General features: G+C 41.6%; 1 protein-coding gene and 1 long non-coding RNA gene across 4 annotated transcripts in view; both read left to right on the plus strand.

The window, feature by feature from the left end:
* tbck (TBC1 domain containing kinase) overlaps nucleotides 1–21,095 on the plus strand; it is a 73,976-nt gene that overhangs the window by 42,917 nt on the left and 9,964 nt on the right. For all 3 annotated transcript variants that reach the window (XM_050044595.1, XM_050044594.1, XM_050044593.1), the window contains exons 24-25: nucleotides 10,322–10,485; nucleotides 15,606–15,765. In XM_050044595.1, coding sequence (XP_049900552.1) covers nucleotides 10,322–10,485; nucleotides 15,606–15,765 — 324 coding nt within the window. The remainder of the gene's footprint in view (nucleotides 1–10,321; nucleotides 10,486–15,605; nucleotides 15,766–21,095) is intronic.
* Nucleotides 19,763–21,095, plus strand: part of LOC126390350 (uncharacterized) — a 3,688-nt gene continuing 2,355 nt past the window's right edge. Inside the window, exons 1-2 of the long non-coding RNA XR_007569964.1 lie at nucleotides 19,763–20,216; nucleotides 20,256–20,714. This is a non-coding gene — a long non-coding RNA (uncharacterized LOC126390350). The remainder of the gene's footprint in view (nucleotides 20,217–20,255; nucleotides 20,715–21,095) is intronic.

Below are 21,095 nucleotides of genomic sequence, written 5' to 3' on the forward strand. Positions count from 1 at the left end.
GTGGAGTCATAATCTTGCATCCAAGTGTTTCGGTCATCAAATGTGAGTGCAGAGCAAGTTGCTTATGCAACACTAAAGAAGCATTATTTTTCAGCTACTATACCTCAGTTGTCAAAATACACATCTGGACTCAAGTTCTGTCCTTTGTCAGCAAAAACGGCGATGTGTTTTTATTAGTGGAAGCTGCTTTTTATCATCATTCACATCAGAGCAATATTGATAACTGCTGTGTAGCCAGAATTAAAACAGGAAGTATATGAAAAGCTGGAAGGATTCTTTGCTTTCAAATCCTCTATGTTGAAAGTGGTGCGTGTGTTTATGTGTATGTGAAGTCGCTGTGAGGCGTATTTGTTGTCAGCATTTTTCTCAGATCATGGCCTCAATTATGCCCTTCTTCTATTTGTCTGACTGCAGACTTGGCAGATAAAGTGTGCTTTTGCTTTAGAAGTAATGCTCAAACACCACAGACTGTGCTGCTTGATATGTAAAAGATCTCAGCGCAGTTAAGATCTCACAATATGAAGGCACTTTAAATGAGTCATTGACCTTGTCATCAAGCTTCATCCAAGCTGTATGACACCGTTGTTCCGAGTTCAGTACGTGAAGTGATTGGGTTTCTTTTGGCAACTGTGGACTATGAGCATTTGTGCATAGACGCACACACACAAACACAAACCACTGCAGAGGATTTGTGTCTGCTTATCAGCGGCTCCAGTTTAGCCTCATCACTGTCAGGCCAGTGAAATGCGAAAGTGTCATTAAGCCATTTTCAGCTGGCACACACTGTTCGTCATGACATTTAAGTCACCACACAGTGCTCCGTCAGCCCCAGGCAATGACAGGCTACATATTTTGCCTATTTCTGTCAGTATATTTATGTGTATGGATACATTTATGTGCATGTGTAGAAAGAGAGAGACATTATTTGGTGCTACTGAAGTAGATCTAAGGTGTTGCTGATCAGCACACTGAAAATGTGCTTATATACTGTATGAGCTCAGACAAGCAACTGAGACTGTAACACTAGAGATGTCCAAAGTCCTTATCCACTTTCATTCAGAGACGGTCACAAACAATACAACCATGTAGGGAACAGCAGTCCACAGTTTAGCAGTTAATTCAGTCAGGACCACTTTAGTCAAAGAAAACCATTTACAGTATTATATTTGCTGGTATGGCTCTGTTCTGGGGCCTCTCTGCCTTTCCTAGGCCTACGTGGAAAGCCAAAGGCGGAGAGATCACACCTCTCCGCCCTTCCACACGCCTACGTGGAAAGCCTTAATGGGGAGAGAGCACACCTCTCCGCCCTTCCGCGTCCCCACGTGGAAATTCTAAGGCAGGGAGAGCAGCAGCAAAGACCCCCCTGGGAACAGAACAGAGCCAGCATCAGTGAAAATAGAAATGACATTGATTAGTCAGACACAACATGAACAGGAGCAGCTGGGTTGGAGGCGACTTGCAGAGGAAGCAGCAACAGCAGGCAGGCCAACGCAGTTTAAATAGGGCGCCCTGAATGAGATTCACCAGTTGGTTGCGTTGAAAGGAATCATGTGATCTATCAGCTGGCTGCCTTCCATCAATCAGCTGCTCCATCAGCTGATGCAGCTGTGATATGGGATGAGCTTGACATCGTGTCCTGCCTGAACTAACGCGATGCTCAATTTGTGTCAAACCCAAAGCAGGCCAGATCATTGTGTTACAAGATATTTTGCACAGGATTAGGACTCTGGACGTTCGAGGAGAACTGCAGCACCCACTTAATGATACAGCTAATTGCACCAGTTTGCTTCCATCCAATCTCAGAACCCACCAACTATCACCTTACAATGACAGAGCCTCTAGGGGCAATGGACAATATTTCGGGCTGATCTAGTGGTGCCAGTAGATATCCAGGCCAAGACTTCCTTTTCCATGCGCCAGTCATTTCGGCTAATCTCTCTAAACAAAACCTTTAAAGCTAACTCATCTTCAGATGATAGCTGATGGGTTCCAAGACATGCATTTCAGCCAATGTGTTCCGCCTCTCCTTACCACCTGTTAAACTGCCATTCAGATGTGATTGGTCAATACTACTTGGACTAAAAACAGAAACCAGAACACTTCTGATAACAAAATCGTGTCCTGTCGTCTACAGATTGTGCATACATCTGTTTGTAGACATTAGCTCCCACCCAACTAGCCCGTAGGTCTTTTAAGGCCTTAAAATGCCGCGGACATAACAAATAAAGACACGAAAATGAGGAATACTCGCCTTTGAATTTTTCTCTTCAAAACTATTCATACTGGCAGTGATGCAAATTTGCCAACAGTTGCAACAGGTCTGCCATTGTCATGATGTTGTAACGTGATGTATGTTTCACAAAATGTGATTGGGTCATGCCTTTTTTGTGGCGCAAAAGTTCAGAGAAATCGGCCTTGTTCTAAAGAAAGGTAGGTTTTTTTTGCCACATAATATGCACTGAAGTACTTACGACAAAAACAGCAATTCAAAAAAAGGGAATTGATGTGCGAATCAGTTGCATAAAAGAAAAATGCCTTTATCATGATTAGTCAGGTGATGAAGGATTGTTACCCATTTATCAGTTATTTTTTAATGATGTGTACAGAAGAGATTAGCATCAGTAAGTTGCCACAACACCTGCTCATTTGTGGTCTTCTGTTAAGTGTATACTCGAGCTTGAAAGGCCTTTTTTATAACTCTTGTAATCTTTTAAAAGCATTCCTAAAGGCAGTCTGATTGACCCACTTGCCATTTTCAACACTTGTTGTTTATTTGGAGTTTATTGAGAACAAATGAAGGAAAAATGCACACAAGTCCCAAGGGCCATTGAACAGTAGACTGGAGTAAGCATTTATTTATAACATTTAAATACCTGTTCTTGCTGTGTCCTCTTTTCCCTCTTGTGTTTGCTCAGTAGCTTTAGTAATTCCTGACAAGTAGTTTATATTGACCAGCATCTCAAAATCTAGCACACTACTGATTTATGCACACACACAAATAAAAACAGCTACGTGCACCACTGCTTGAGTGATTAAATGGTATGTGATAGTCAAGTCAGGACTGCCTCTAATCGTTGCTCATCACAGCAAAAAGCCCTGCCAGCTCAGGAGGTTAAGACCCAGCTGAACAAACACATGCTGTATTTGGTCCAAAGCCAAAACATTGTTTCTAATTCGATGGAGAGATTAGTGCGACTGTGTTCCCTTCTTGTTGAAGTATTAATGACTGAGTCCAAGTTTCATTGAAAAGTGGTAAGTTAAAGCTGGTATGCTTAATGTTTTAGTAGATACCATTTGTGGAACATATTGGTCTCAATGGGGGCATTTTACATAACACAAAAACAGGCCCATTTACCCTGTGTAGATACTTTGCTATTCAGAAATTTCCATTAGCTCGTCAGTTTGTTCCGGCAGCTTTTCGCCAGAGTCCTCAGCTCTGTCGCATCGACATAAAGAAAAAGAGTCACCTGCTGTCCAGGATTTAGCCAAGCTGGGTATAACAAATGATATTACAGTTCCTGGTACTGTATAGGGGCCGCTGTGGCTCAGAGGTAGAGCAGGTCGTCCACCAATCGGAAGATCAGAGGTTCGATCTTCATGTCAAAGTGAGCAAGATACTGAACCCCAAATTGCTTCAATGGCAGATTCGTCAGTGTGTGTGTGTGTGTGTTAATAACTGAGTAGCAGCCACCAGAGTATGAATATGTGAGTGAAAGAGTGGATGTGACTCATGGTGTAAAAAGCGCTTTGAGTAGTTGGAAGACTAAAAAAAAGCGCTATACAAGTGCATGTCCATTTTACCATAATATCCCCATGGAAACTGATGTGGCACGGAGGTCGTCCGATTAATTTTCCAACGCCTGTACAATGGCTAGCAAGATGCTAGTTCAGCTAGCGCCCATTCTGCTTCATTTTTCCTTTAAGTTTACATTTAAAAACCTCAACCTCGCTAGCTAGCAGACGTAGCAGGAGGAGAGTTTACAAACTGGTGATTTGATTTCCTCATCCCAATGGGTGACTCGCAACCACACACCCCCTCCATCCAAAGCAGACCACAAAAAGCACCACCAAGACGTGCAAAATAGACACAAGAGCATAAATTTAGCGCAAATTTAGTGTTGACAGAGTTGACAGAGACGCGACTGGAAGCATCCGTGCCTATGCCATTAATGACTTAAATTGGTGGTTCCCAACTGGTCCAGCCATGGGGTCCAGATTTCTCCTTTGTCATTAGTTCAAGGTTCACACAGCTTAGTATATTCTGCAGAATACTTGTATTTGACCATGTCATCGAGCTAGTTTGCTGTCTCTGTCAAGTAGCTGTCAATTAGTCACTCACTCTACAGCTGGAAACGGCACTTCAAAGTAAAAGCTCTGTGCCGGAAATTCATTTTACTTGTAGAAAAGTGTGATTTTTTACAAACTTGACACGTTTGCGAGTCACTTGCGGTCCGTTCAGAATGGACCTGTGACCCACTTTTGACCGCGACCCACCAGTTGGGAACCACTGACTTAAATGTTATCATACAGTGGTCTTCTCTCAGCCTTCCTTGCAAATGGAGCTTTCTCTACAATGTAGACCAATCATGTTTTTTTTTTTGTTTGTTTTTTAAACTTTCGGCTCATATGTTCCTCAGATTTCACTTTTTTAAGACAAGGGGCATCTGACTTCTCAATTTGTTTATTTGGATCTGTAGCCCTTTTTAGATAGGAACTGTGCAAATTTGCAGGAAAGCCCAATCAGTCTTTTTTCAGCATTGGCAGTATAAAAATAAAATCGGGGAGTGCAGCAAAATGCCGCCTACCTACTTTTGTTTATACAGAATGCGCCTTTTTTGGGGCAATGGGGGGCGTGAGCAAGTAACAAAATGTGTAGCTCAGCGTGTGACGTAAACAGTGACGTGGGAGGGAAGCCGTGGCTGGTCAGTCCTTCGGCGATTCTCTCGTAAGTCGGCCTGTTCTTTACTGTCCCTGTCATCTGACAGTTAATGGCCTCTTTGTTTGCGAGGGCAAGGAGGGCGCGCAATTCTTTGTCTGACTGAAAGGATCTTATCTGCACTCTTCTCTTTTAAAGTTAATTTTATAATGATTATTTATGTTCTCTTTTAAAGTTAATTTTATAATGATTATTTATGTTTTCATTTTGTATTGTGATTTTAATGCATTTTCTTGTTCTGTAAAGCACTTTGAATTACTTTGTGTACGAATTGTGCTCTACAAATAAACTTGCCTTGCCTTGCTTGCCTTGCCCAGTTGCTTATGTTTACAGTGTCTGTCAGGTTTGCGTTTCCCTCTTGCTACTAGCTGCTCGCTAATTCCTGCTATCAGCTGTTTCCTGTTTATCCACCACCAGTGAGTTGCACGTGCGGCGTCATCAACAGCTCCTCCCACAAGTCATCAACAGCCCCTCCCGTGGCGGAAGGCCGCCTCAGTCTTTTTAAACTAAAAAGGTTCTGCCAATATACCTACGAGGCGGAAAATTGGGCACCTCGGATCAACTCGCTAATCCGGCTCTGTGTGTCTAAACGCTCACAGCTTGCCTGCAAAACAGCCCAACATTCGCCGAAAATCTGGCAGTGTAAAAGGGGCTTTTGATTCAGTGAAAAAAAACCCACCTCCTTTTGCTGTTTCTTTAACCTTACTTGAAATGTTTGTGCTGTATAAAGCAGTGAATTTGTTTAAAAAAGATGCCAAGAGCCCAACAGAGAGCACACCTCTTCACTTAAGCTCTTGCATTGAAGTGAGAGGTGTATCAAATGTCAAGAGTGATTACTGTGTAAATGACAGCAATCAATTACTTCAGGGTTGTTTTCATTTGAAGCTTGTCTACACAGGCAGGTTTCACTGAGCAGGTGTGTTCAGTCACACCCTGATTTACTCTCAAATTGAACTTACTGTATTCCCACTATTGCATTGCCTCGCACGGTAATGCATTCACTGATCCTGAATAAGTTGCCTTCTATTGGCCCTGGACAAGCTTTTAGACATGCTTCCCTGATTTTAACACTGTCACTATGTATTATTATTATGATTCCAGTTAGGTGGTTTGTTGTTGCCATCAGAGTCAGGACCGGTCAGTGTCACATCAACACCTAGTTGCATTGATCTCTGCAGGGCTGAAATGTGAGATTGAAATGTTCCCCTTGAGATGTGAGTCCTGTAATAAATGCTACATATTTGAAACATGTTCTCACTGACTTTGTTAATATGCACAAAATATTCTGTTTTTTTTTTGTTTTTTTTGTCTTAATTCTGAAAAAGACAATATTCCTAAGATGTTTACCTTGCTGATAAAAATAAATATTTCACTAATATTCCTGGATACATGCAGCCATGTATACTGAGATTAACGAGCAACGTGTTGTTTATCATGTCAAAATATGGAAAAATGGAACGGCTGGAGCTACGTGTACCATTTTGCTTCTTAGTGTCAAAACGGGATTTTTTTTAAAGTTTTTGACAGATGTTGGAATTGTTTGCGCAACACAGCTTCCCTCTTACATTCCTTCAACCAGCCTCGGAAAAAGGTTGGTGTTGCAATATTTTTGCGTATCCAAAAACCTGTTGATTTCCAAGTCTTTCCTAATGTTTCAAAGTAGGTGTGTTTCTCCTTCTGACTGGAAATGTGAGCTTTTCGTTTGGACATGCATCTCTACCCCAGCCTTGCAATTGTTGGCTAGTTAGTTTATGTACACTGTATCCATGACAACACAGAGCTGACGGTAAACAGACAAGAGGTCTTGGGTCTTAAACTATGGTTAATGGACTGCATTGCCTTTCCAGTCTTTCGTCCACTTAATATGCTTTAACACTACATGTCACATTCACACATTCACACACACTGGTGGCCAAGGCTACCACATGGTGCCACCTGCTACTCAGTAACCATTCACACACTCTCACAAACCAATGGAACAGCCAGTGGGAGGGCCATTGGGGTTCAGTATCTTGCCCAGTGATACTTCGACATGCAAAGTGGAGGTGCCAGGGATCGAACTGCCAGTCTTCTGATAAGTGGATGACCTGTTCTACCTCTGAGCCACAGCCACCCAAAAAAACCCAATTGAAACACATATTCCGTATGCGCTGTATACATGCCCAAACAATGCTCCTAGAACCTGGGTGATACCAGCATATCCCATGTCTTAATGGCAAAAGGCTACATTTGGAGTAAGCCCTAATTTGGAATATCCAAACAAAATATGTTGTTGACATGATCGTATCAAATTCAGAATAGGCTGTTGTCATATTCTGGAGTATTAGTATGCATGTAAACGTAGTCCTCATGACACAGATGTGTTGACTCAACCCTATGGTAATTTTGTGTCTGTAGTTTGTAGTAGTGTTGTGTTGGATTGCATCATATTCTGTTTTTCTTGCTGTTTTTCTTACTGGGGATGGGTTATAGCAGGTAATCAATCTAAAATCCAGCCACATCCACTAACATTTTAGAACATTAAAACATTTTAATGAAGTGAAAGCATCACTTTTCAGGGAAATAAAGAAACAGCACTATTTCTAACAGCAATGCGGTGTACCGTATTTAATGAGTGTGGGTATTGTTTCGGCCCTCATCTACTAACTAAATGAGCCATGATGAGGCAAGATGCATTCCGGCCTGGGTGGCTTATTATCTCTGATAAACAATTTTCTTGTGGAAACCTTGATATTGTATTTGTATTTGTATTGTGTTTCTAACATTAGAAGCAGAAACACCTTTCAATAAAATGCTGTTCAATATTCGAGCAAAACAAATGATCAGAACGTACCATAGTACTGATTTAAAACACAAACACAGTTTAAGTGCTCAATGAAGAACATTGTGTGTGTACGGTAGTATTTATTGCAAAACTGTTATTGCATCAAATAGGCACAGATGTTTCAAGTTTTCTGTTCACTCATACATTATATATACATTTACATTTACTTTACTTACCAACTTAAAGTTGAAAGAGGTGAGCGCCTCTCTCTTTGCGTGGGTCATGGTAGTAAGACATGAATATGTAGATCGTACCTTTGCTTGTGCTCTCATGTTACCAAGAATAGATATTGCCAACCTCTCTGTTGAAAATTCAAGAGAGCAGAATAAAGTTATTTCATAAAAACAATGAGCCACTATTCAGATTTCTTTCTTTTGCCATTCTGACTCTTATGATGCAGCAGAGTGAGGATGCACCCTTTAGATATAGCCATACAAATTATTACTATATAGAGAATGGAGAGTGGGATTATTGAAATAAGCAGGCTATGAATATTTATTACAAGCAGAAACAAAAACCCAGTTGTTCAAGAATATATAAAAGAGGCGATGTAGCAGCGTTATAGGGCTGGGTACCCGTACTTGATTCCTTAAAGGTATTTACCACAATAACCCAATACCAAGTGATATAGAAACTTCGGTAACACTTTACTTGAAGGTATCTACATAAGAGTGACATGACACTGTCATAACAGTCATCAACATTATATACATGTCATAAACGTTTATGACTGCTGTCATTAAGTGTGATTGGTTTTTGTAATGACAAGTTGACATTGTTTGGGTTGTCTTGATTATGACAACTTGACATTAATCAAAGTGACATTACCAGAAGTTGTCTTTGTCATGACAAGTTGACATTGAATTTGTTTGGGATGTCCTTATAATGACAACTTGACATTAACCATGATGACATTACCAGAAGTTGTCCTTGTCATGACAAGTTGACATTAAATTTGTTTGGGATGTCCTAATAATGACAACTTGACATAAACAAGGATGACATTACCAGAAGATGTCTTTATTTCAATGTCGAGTTGTCATTATAAGGACATACCAAACAAAATGAATGTCAACATGTCATGACAAAGACAACTTCTGGTAATGTCACTTTAATTAATGTCATGTTGTCATAATCAAGACAACCCAAACAATGTCAAGTTGTCATCACAAAAACCAAATGACACTTAATGACAGCAGTCATAAACGTTTATGACATGTACATAATGTTCATGACAAGTCCATGACAGTGTCATGTCATAGTTATGACAGTGTCATGTCACCCTTATGTAGATACCTTCAAGTAAAGTGTTACCAAAACTTCTCCGGTCACACCTGCATTTGATGCTTCCTTTACCCAGATCTAGAAAAAAAAACAGTGTGTATGTTTTTTTTCTTGCAGCCAATCACTGCAAGCATTGAATTTAATGCAGCTTGTGATTAGCCCACTACTGCAGCAGCTATCATTTGCAGTGGTGTGGTGAAGTTGAGCATGGTTTACTTGACAGAGCTGGCAGTTCAGCATGATAAGATGCCACCAAAATATTGGCTACAACAGGCCTGTGGCATCTGGTAGCATTTTAGGCAGCTGGATGCTTCCATTCACTTGATGGGTATTAAATGAAGTAGAAAAAATAGGTAACAAATTAAGGGTACTGGTATTGGTACTATCGTAATTTTTTTTCAGCCCTACAGCTTATCATGTTTTCTTGTCAGGCTGGTTAATAAAACACTGTAATAATACATGGATTTAAAGGGACTAGCTCAGGTGGACAGTGTACAGATTTGTTGTCCAAAAAAAAAAGAACATAAGTCTTTAAAATCCTCTCTGGGCTCACAGATGTCACTGACTTCTTCACTGTCGGGTGGATGGATTGTTCAGCTAGCCTATGGAGTCAGCTGCTTTCAAACATTTTATTTCATGGATGACAGAGTTTGGGCACTTAACCTACTCAACATGCAGTTGGCCCGTCTCTGTTCTGTAAATGGCTTTCACACCGTGTGCTGAAATTCATAGATAATGCCGTTAGTATTTCTCCCCTTTTTTGATTTGCATATCAATGAGCAGAAGTACCAGACTGCTTAATGACCACTCATTATCACAATACATTTGTTTGTGAGGGTTTTTTTTTTTTGAAGGGACTTGGAAAAAATTGTCAGCATCCTCAGCTTTATTTTTTTTTTCATGTTTTATGCTTAAAATGATTTCAGGCCATCTGGGGAACATAGAGGTATTACACTTGCTCATCATTGCAGAGACGAAGGTTCAGTTCCCTGCATCCATACCTCTGGCTCGGTGCTTTTATGAACCTATTTGGCAGCACACGTTGAAACTGGCACAGGACCATGATGTGGTCACTGCTGTTGGTCGTGTGTGGTGCTGTAATACTGTTTTTACAATTAACAATAATATCCAAATTGACACTATTCTTTCCGTCTCTCGTGTCACTATGATTACCTATCCAAATTCCATTATTCAAATTATATTCAGAAATTCTCTGAAAGCAGGCACTACAATTTTCTCCCTCTTCATTTGATCTCCTGTGACTTCCTTTCTTGTAGTCTCGGGAGCCTCTGGCGCTGTGTGACCTGAAAGCAGAAGTCTCCCCGAGGATCTCGGCCGAGGACTTAATCGACCTCTGCGAGCTGTCAGTGGCAGGGCCCACCAAAAGGACCAGAGCCGGCAAGCCCAAAATCGTTGCTGTCGACATCCGCAGTGTGGAGGAGTATCCTTAACATTTCTGTGTAGTGATGAGGTTTACCTGTGAGGCCCTCACCTGTTTCAACAAATATCCCTATTATTTTGCTTAATAACGCTCAGTGTTTACCAGGTGCGCACAGCCTGGAACTTGTTTGAACAACTTTGGGTTGTGTCCATAAAAATCAAAAACAGCAAATGTTCTGCTGACGTTTGTGTTTGCTTTATTACCAGATCCAGATAAGGTTGTTTTAGGTTGAATTTACTTAAGAAAACCTGCTCCAACTCTAAGCTTTGTGTGACTTAAGCTTTATGAATCTTACTCCTTATACTTAACAGGGTAGCGGATATCTAAAGATTATTTCCCATGAAAGGAGATTTAACTTGGGGATGAGTTATAATAATTCAAGTCTTTACAGTGGTGCTGACTTCTGATGCCACTGCTTTAGGGGCCATGTTATACTAGAAAAGAAGTGGTTCCTATGACGTGTTGTCCAAACACGTTGGAAATCAAAACTGTTTGGGAGCTGTTCCAATGGATACACCGGAAGGCTGAGTGGAAAGCTGGCTGTCAGGGGGAGAGAGGAGTGAGAGGGAGATGCAATAACCGCCCACACTTTCAGACAGTCTCTCCTAGAAGACATTCACAGTGTTTGCGCTGGTTTGTACATGTGAAAAGTGACAGAAATAATTGCATAAGAAATGAAAACAGGGAGCCAGGGAGAGAACTTCAAACCCTGGCTCCTTTCTCACCCCGTAAAGTGGATGTGGATGTTGGATTGTTGCTTTCGGAAAGCTGCCGGACACAGCCCCCCCCCCCCCCCATTTCTGACATTGGAAAGTTGTGGAGGGAGGGGGTTTCTGAAGCTGTTGACCATCCGTCAAGCACTTCTGAAGAAATATGCTGGCAAACGTACTGAGAGGCAGGACAGGGAAAAGCAAGGGTAGGGTTGTAAATAAAAACTGTGGGAGCTACTGGACGAATTCTTGGACAATACATTTACTTCTTTACAAACACCTTTAAAAAGTTGTTTGTTCATTCCAGTTGTTCAGAAGATAACACAATACACAACTCTGTTTTTGAATTACAGTTACTGAAGTCATTAAGTATGAAACAGATGGAGTCAGCGGATTAAGATTACACTACACACTACAACTCAGTGTCCATTCTGCATACAGCCTCCCTGTCTCTAGGTGCTTTTACAGTACATGGACCCTAATAATCAGAATAATAGACCAATCAGAATGAAAATGCCTCATGAAACCACATTATTCAGAAGAGACTGTCCTGATCCAGCCTGATTTGAGAGACTTTTCAATCAGGTTGAGAGTGGTGATGTAAACCTTCAATAATCCATTCAGCTGGAATATATTAGCACCTAATAATCACGTAAATGCTTGATCCAATTCTCTCTTGTTGGAAGAAATACACTCACCAGCAACTTTGTTAAGTACACCTGTTCAGCTGCTCGTTAATGCAAATAATTAATCAATCAATCACGTGGCAGCAACTCCATGCATTCAGACATGTAGACATGATCAAGACGACCTGCTGAAGTTCAAACTGAGCATCAGAATGGGGAAAAGAAGGTGATTTAAGTGACTTTGAACATGGCATTGTTGTTTGTACCAGACGGGCTGGTGTGAGTATTTCAGAACCTGCTGATCTACTGGGATTTTCACACACAACCATCTCTAGGGTTTACAAAGGATGGTCCGAAAAAGAGACAGTGAGCACCAGTTCTCTGGGCGAAAACACCTTGTTGATGCCAGAGGTCAGAGGAGAATGGCCAGACTGGTTCAAGATTATAGAAAGGCAACAGTAACTCAAATAACCACTGGTTACAACCAAGGTCTGCAGAAGACCATCTCTGAACCAACAACACGTCAAACCTTGGAGCAGATGGGCTACAGCAGCAGAAGACCACACCAGGTGCCACTCCTGTCAGCTAACAAACAACAGGAAACTGAGGCTACAGTTCACACAGGCTCACCAAAACTGGACAATAGAAGATTGGTAAAACATTCCCTGGTCTGATGAATCTGGATTTCTGCTGCGACATTCAGATGGTAGGGTCAGAATTTGGTGTAAACAACATGAAAGCATGGATCCATCCTGCCTTGTATCAACGGTTCAGGCTGCTGGTGGTGGTGTAATGGTGTGGGGGATATTTTCTTGGCACACTTTGGGCCCCTTAGTACCAACTGAGCATGGTTTAAACACCACAGCCTACCTGAGTATTGTTGCTGACCGTGTCCATCCCTTTATGACCACAGTGTACCCATCTTCTGATGGCTACTTCCAGCAGGATAACGCACCATGTCACAAAGCTCAGATCATCTCAAACTGGTTTCTTGAACATGACAATGAGTTCACTGTACTCCAATGGCCTCCACAGTCACCACACTCCTCTGCTTTGACATTTATTTCAGCGTGTCTCTGTCCAGTCTCACAGCTGAATCAAACTGGTTCTTTTACAGTAAAGGTCCATGTCCTTGAGTGTGTGCCAGGTCTCTGTAAAGCTATGATTAATGCATCTCTGAATGAATGCAGGTCCTTTTAACATCATGTCTCTACCTGTTGGGCACAGATATGTAATTTCAGTGACATTTCTACTTGTGAAAAAACTTTGTTCTCTTTTAAAAGCTTATAAAGAATGTTTCCACTTACACCTGCATAATTTGCACAAAGTTCAAGGTCTTATGATACACGCAGAAACAGAATGTGCACACAGTCGCACGTGTGGATGCAGAAAACCTTTCTCTTCATCCCACAGCACCTTGGATCTCTTGCTTACCTCTTGACCCGCTGCCAGTGCTTTGCAGAGTTTTGAAATTGAACCACAGGCACAGAAAGTAAAACAGTTTGATTCCCATCTAAGGCAAGTAGGGGCAGATTCAGGCTGGGTGCATGATCTAATTCAGTTATGTGCTGCCAGATTCTGCAACATTCAGTTACTGCAACATTCAGCTGTCTACCCAGGCTGCCCCACAACATCCTGCAGTCTGAGAGATGAGGGTATAAAGCGGTGGAGATCAGCCTGTGAACCCGAGCAAAATGCATTCGTCTGGCCCTTTGGCTACACCAGTTTCCTCTTTTACATGGTATATTTGTTTGTTGGTTTCCATGAGAGAATTCTATATTCTGGTTATGTTTTAACAGATAACTGATAATCATGACCAACACAAAGCTTTTTTGGTAAGTTAAACAGTGTGATGCCCGAGTATATGAAATGAATAGTTTCTTTGCGACACTTGACGACCAGTGGATGTACAGTGGTGTGTGTGTGAGTGTGTGTGTGTTTGCTGTTCAAGGAACGTGCATGCATCTCCAGAAGTGGCAATTCTGAAATTTTCAGACAAACTAAAATATGAATTGTTCCTTTATATTTGAGAAGATTCTCCAGCTTCTTAAGATAAATAATCAAATAAATAAACTATCGTTGGAGATACATAGTTTTCACATGACAGTAACAGTATGCATAGGTTAATGAGCTGCTTCTTCTTCTGGCGGTCCAACATAGTCGAAGATGACGCACCTTCCATACAGCTGTTGTGAACTTGGCAATGCCACTGAACGCGACTATGAAGCCCGATTCTAGAGCCACATAACCTGCCACAGTGAGGACACGTAAGGCTTGAATCAGGAGGCTGGGATGGTACTGGATCAGCGCGAGGTTGTCTTCGCTGGCACCGGATCCTCTGTTGTTGGGTGCGACTCTCCTCCAAGTGCATGACCCCATTGAGACATAGAGAGCGCCAAGTGGTCAGTTAGCTGTAGCAGACGCTAGGTCGTTGGGTGTGATGTTGCACCTCTTTTATGTGCCCTTCAGCTGGTCTTTAAACTGCTGCTTAATGACAGCAATCACAGCAATGTTTGTTTCCCATACAAACAAAGTCCCTGTACGTGCCTTTAGATTGAAAACGAAAATTTCCTCTGCTTGCCACATTCAATAGTCTCTTTATCCGTCTTCTTCGTAGCTCGGCACCAAATTACAAGATTACATCAAGAAATTAGTTTTGGTTTTGCAGATGCGCAGGTTTTTATTTATCACAAGGAGTATAGCGGCCCAGAAAACCTGCCTAAACAAAATGCAGAGGACCAAAAGAAATGAGTCTCACCCTTCAGATCAGTGGAATGGTAATTGTCTAAGGGGGTTAAAGAGCCGTTAATCAGTGGGGATTAGTGGTTAGAGCAGGGATTTCAAAATGGCACTTACTCTAGCCAAATTCCTACACTGGAGCCTCCTGATAGACAGAAGCTCCTCGGGCAAACTCACATGCACAAAAGAGATTTGACCACTTTCCCAGGATTTGGCAACCCTTGTTCACCTTTATTGTGATGTAAGGCAAAGCTCTGTTGTGGGCGTCTGCGGTCACAAAAAGTGGATTAAATTAAGACCTCTGTGAGGTTAATCAAGACGATCTAGATTTAGCTGTCTGGGTACGTGATTGGTTATTCTCTGCTGCAAAACAACTGGCATGTGCCTCTTGTAATTCTCAGGTTAAATGCACCACAATGAGATTTGTCGGCTCGTGGATTATATGCGTTATGTAACATCTCAACTCTATATGTCCTTGTGGCAGCTGGAATGATTTAGTGAACGTAGTCGAGGAAGAAGCACCACTTGTGTTAAGATATGTAGCAATAATGTCAATGGCTTTTCTCTCAGAAATAGAACAACCTCCTTTTCTCAAGGGTTATTATTCCATTATATACCACTCAGGGGTTGTTCACTGTCCCTGTGCTGATACTCTCTGTTTTTCTCCGGTAAATCCCTCACTAAGACCCAGTCCTTCACATCCCTTTTTTTCTTTTCTCCTGCTGTCTCTGTTATTACATCTCCTGTACTGAATCTCTTTTTCTTCGTTCTTCCCTCAGTTAAGAGAGAGTTTTTCCCACACAGCAATCTTGAAGCTTGTCTTACACACTTATTGTATTGGACGTTAGCCTGATAAGAAGTATAACAAGCACTAATTAGAGTATCATTGAACTGACTTGTTACTATTAACTACTGTTTATTGTATCCATGTCGCCCAGGGATATTATTGTTACCCACTGAGGAGGTTTGCCGTCACTGGCCTTGGGCCCAGACAGGTGCTGTACCTGTTCAAAGCTGTGCTCCTTAACCTCGCCGCCTCCTCCAGCTTCAGCAGAGGCCATATTTCTGGCAGCATCAACATTCCCTTCAGCACGGCGTTCGGCCCTGACGGTGAGCTGGTGCAGTGTCCTACGACGGGAGTCCTCCAGAACTACAAAGGACGCGTCATTGTGGTCATTAGCCATGTCATGAAAAGTGCTGCCATGGTGAGGAAGCAGTCACTCACACAAACACACACCTGTGTACAGCACGTCAGTATGAACACTACTTAGACTTTGAAAGGGTTGACTCTGATATATATATATATATATATATATATATACCCGAGGTGTGCTTTATATAACTTACCATGGAGATGACCTATAGCTGCAAACACTTTTTTGTGTAGTCAAGGTGAAGGCTATCTCTCTGAAATGATGTAGATATATGCAGATATAAGTTGGAACTATTATTGTTTTAAAGTGCATTTGAAGTACTGAGAGAACAGTAGTTACTGCTGGTGTAATATAGATAACCAAAGGTAATGTTATAATGTCTGGAGTAGTTAAAATGCCCTGTGGTGCTTCTGAAACCACAAACTCTCTCCCAGTTTACTGTCGCATTTTTAGCCATGCAAGTGGCAGTGCTTTAGGGATGGCAATGTCGATCCACCACTTTGTTTGAGACTGAAACATCTGCATATCATTATTGTCATTATGAGCATTTTAGCATGCTGGCGTTAGTATTTAGCTCAAAGCACAGCTGTGCCAAAGTACAGCTTTGCAGAGCCACTTGCATGGCTTTAGACTCTTAGGGACCTATTTAAATGATCTATAGCATATGGTCTCAACTGCATGGTGCAAGTGCATTTAGAGCATTTTCAGCTCCACTTTTGCTACTTAAGCCATGCATAATCTGGGCACAAAATAAGGCATAAGGGGCAAAGGGGTTGTTATTTAGTGCCTTAATTAATCATAGCGTTTTGGGGCGTGACATGAATTCAACCAATCAGAGCGTTATCTCCCATTCCTTTAAAAGCCAGGTGTTGCCTGTGCCTGGTGCAATGCCATTTACATGGTGGTTTCAGCCAATTCGAGAAGCGAGTGGTTTTCTGCTGAGAGCAATGCAGCACAAGGAGTAATGCCGCTGCAGCATAAATCGTGGGACATTTAAGCAGCAAAACCTGACAGAGAAAACAGAACTTAACTTTTAGCTTTTAAAATAATCACAAGAATTACAATGATATTTGTGTGTGAATGTGTGCTGCATCTCTTTTAATGGGGAGTCGGACAGCCGCTCTGCTTGACCTTCTGCTATGTTCACATTTTAGAAAATGTAAATAATATTTCCCTTTTTATTGATGCATTATTTTACCCACTCCTTGTTATCCACGCATCCCTGTGTGTGAAACAGAGTGTACACGTGTTGTGAACCTGATTGTGCTCACACATCTTATACCAGAATAATGTGCCCTTTAAGTGGCAGTAAAATAGTGCACTATTGCCATTAATAGCAATGGCTGTCATGCCCACGGGCACACAGATGGGTACAAGTAAACACTCTTAAACAACATGGGCGCTGGTTGTGAAAATGACGACTGTGTCGGTCTGAAACTATTAATGACAGTTGCGTGTTGCTGTCCGCCTCTTTGTGCCAGGTGTAAGTTAAGGCCCTGAAAAGCCCATTTATGTTCCCTTAATGTACAAAAATAGATACGCCTGTTTCAGACTTTGTAAACGTCACTGCCCTCGTACTTCCATACGTCCTTTATGATGGCATAGATACAACCAGTAGATGGCACTAGAGGGCAGAGTCAAAAGTTTCAAACAACAAACAAGGCGATGGTGAAAGCGGTTGTGATATTGTATCATTAAATGGAGGGTGCATATATCTCTACATGTGGATAGAGAATTCTTTTCATTATGTAATTGATTTGTTCAGTCCCGCCATTGATTACATTTTTCGGAGTCACCTATGGTCATATCTCCCTTGAACTACGCTACACTGCCTCCATGATCTTTGATGGTATTGCTCCGTTTCATTCATATCCACAAGCTCTCAAGCACAAATACGGACAGACGGAAGGCTCCATTTGTCTCCCTATCTAACGTTGAGCATAAATGAGCCCTTAGTCTTGTTTATGAGTCGCTGTGTGGTGTGTGAGACCATCGCTTGGTTGGAGAACGTATTTATTCCAAAGTTTGAACACTATAAACGCCAAAGGGTTTAGCAGAGATTGGATGCTGGCTGCTATTTATCAAAAAACCAAATGTTAAACTTGCTGTTTTGCAACACACCAAGCGATCTTAACACATGACAGCACAGGAATATCGTCTCAACTGTAGAAACATTTTATCAATGTAGGAAGTTCCTCTCTTCAGAGATTTTCCATGGCATGTGACAGCCCTTTAGTGTCCTGGGTGGGGGTCGTGTCAGGGCAGTGAAAGGTGACCTCAGGGTCATATTTCCTACTCTAAAACCCCTCTGATCATCTGCCGGATCTCACTTGAGTCATAGGTGAGCTCCAGAGGCGTAATTGTCTCAATGAGATCGTGCTATTGTTTGAAATAATGGCGATAATAATAAGAAGAAGATGAAGAGGGAGAATATAGTGATATTTCACAGTGAATATTTTCAGTCACAAGATGTATAAACACTGCATCACTCACAGTAGTTGTTAATGATGTGAGACATAACACATGTATTTATAGTGATCCAGTGTCATCGTTCAGTCTTTCTGTATTTATAAATTACCTGGAAATATACCCTGATGTCTGCTAAGTGTAAGGGTGTAAATGAGACGAATGGGCTGTCAGCCACAAACAGGAAACAAAACAAACAACGATACAGTATGAATGAGTAAAGTTGAACGGAAAAAGGAAAAAGTTGTCATTTTTGAGGAGAGTAGGTTCATGGTTTGATTGCCCTCTTCTCAGTGGAGGATAAATGAACATGTTCATTTTTATCAGTTAAAGCAACTCTTACCTTTCTTGCATTTTTACACAACACTTAGAAAAAATTTGAACATCCACAACTCCCGCCTCCCTCCAAAGTCCCATCCCCCTTCTCCTGCAACTCCACCTCCCTCCAAAGGCCTACTCCCTCCTCATTATGTCTATGATAGACGTAGGTGTTGGCAAGGTAACGTTAGATACACGGAAGAGGAGAGTGAGTGTAACGTTACAACCAAGACAGTCAAACGCAACCCCGGAGTTTTAAAACTCAACCGGAGTCACTGATGAATGATGAGTTTTAGAATAAGGTTACAGTGCTAACGTTAGATAGTAGCGTTAATGTTACTAGTAAGTGGAAACGCACAAGGAAGATAACGTTAATGTATCAGAGGCTACAATACAGTAGGCTAACGTTAGCCATTAGCAACTGGATGCTGTGTAGGCAAACTAAAAATACCTGTCTAGCAGAAACTCTGTGACCATCTCGTTCCTTTACGTCAGTCGGAGTCCTCCACGTGGGGAAGACAGACAGGACGCTCGGCCAATCAATGCATTAGTCGGAGTTTTCTTAGAACCATATGAGAATGGTATAATTATGAGTTTTTATCTCTGGTGGAATTCACTTACATTTTAGTGTGCCATCAGCTTATTAATACCATTTTAATCTAAACAAAGAAAAGAGTAAAATTTCCAAAAAAGTAAGTGTCGCTTTAAATGATCACATTAATTTACACTGTTTTAGTCGTAAATCTGTATTTTACAAATGGTTACATCATTGTAGTGTAGATGTACACAAAGCTCTCCTTAGGTTAAAATCATGCAAAAACACTGGTGCAGACAATCTAAGTGCCCCCTTCATCTGCTCTCATCTAGCTCATATTTTTAATCAAACCTTTTTAACAGGCAGGATTCCAGCTTCATGGAAAAGTGCCACAGTATTAGCATTACACAAAAGTGGAGATGTCTGCGATCTTAACAACCACCGTCCAATATCTAAATTACCTCTCTTAGCAAAACTTCTTGAGTCATTAGTTAATTTTCAACTACGCACCTTTATTGACTCTCTCAACCTACTACAGCCACAACAGTCTGGTTTTCGCCTGGGTCACAGCACCATAACAGCGGCAGCTTCAGTTATCGATAACATTGTTTCCTCCCTGGATAATAAACAATTTTGTGCCGCTCTCTTCATCGACCTCTCAAAAGCTTTTGATACTGTAGATCATAAAATCCTTCTCCATAAATTATAGTCCATAGGTCTCGATGAAGTCACAATTGATTGGTTCCACTCTTACATCACAGAGAGGGAACTGCCCAATAGTTCGACAGCCCATTGGTTCGACATCCCATTGTTCCGACCATATTAAACTCATTGTTCCGAAGTCCATTCCGAAATCATCATGATGCCCTGTCGTTAATGTCTGGTTAGGTTTAGGCACAAAAACCACTTGGTTAGGGTCAGGAAAAGATCATGGTGTGGGTTAAAATAAAAAAGAAAGTGACAAACACATAAGCCGTGAGCCTGCTCCACCTCAAGCCGGTTGCGGCGCACCATACGCCCGCTGCGAGCCGTTCAGCACCGCGGACAGTCGGACTAATGGGATGTCGAACCAATGGGCTGTCGAATCAATGGGCTGTCGAACCAATGACATGGACCCCACAGAGAGAACTCAGACTGTGGTCACTGATGGTACCCAGTCAAGCCAACTAGTCATCAGAAACAGGTTGCCACAGGGGTCTATCCTCGGTCTCATCAGAAACAGGTTGCCACAGGGGTCTATCCTCGGTCCATTGTTGTTTACGTTATACATAAATAATATGGTTATTCCTAATCAATACTTCAACGTTCATTTTTTTGCTAATGATACTATTTTGTTCACCTCCTGGGCACTGCCGAGGTGCCCCTGAGCAAGGCACCAAACCCCCCAACCGCTCGAAGCGCCTGTCATGGGCAGCCCACTCTGACATCTCTCCACTTAGTGCATGTATAGGTCCAGTTTATGCATGTGTGTGTTCGGACCTGTGTGTAATTGACAAACAGAGTGAGAAATTGAATTTCCCATCGGGGATTAATAAAGTATGTAAAAAAAATAAAATAAAATAAAAAAAAGATACACGGCAGTGGAGGGCGAGTGTAATGTTACAACCAAGACAGTCAAACGCAACCCTGGAGTTTTAAAACTCAACCGGAGTCACTGATGAATGATGAGTTTTAGAATAAGGTTACAGTGCAAACGTTAGATAGTAGCTTAACATTACTAGTAAGTGGAAACGCACAAGGAAGATAACGTTAATGTATCAGAGGCTACGATACAGTAGGCTAACGTTAGCCATTAGCAACTGGATGCTGTGTTGTCATATATAACGTTACAGCGTATGTTACATTAGAGGCAAACTAAAAATACCTGTCTAGCAGAAACTCTGTGACCATCTCGTCCCTTTACATCAGTCGGAGTCCTCCACGTGGGGAAGACAGACAGGACGCTCGGCCAATCAATGCATTAGTCGGAGTTTTCTTAGAACCATATGAGAATGGTATAATTATGAGTTTTTATCTCTGGTGGAATTCACTTACATTTTAGTGTGCCATCAGCTTATTAATA

The sequence above is a fragment of the Epinephelus moara genome, chromosome 5, assembly GCF_006386435.1.
Source record: "Epinephelus moara isolate mb chromosome 5, YSFRI_EMoa_1.0, whole genome shotgun sequence".
Classification (NCBI taxonomy): Eukaryota; Metazoa; Chordata; class Actinopteri; order Perciformes; family Serranidae; genus Epinephelus; species Epinephelus moara.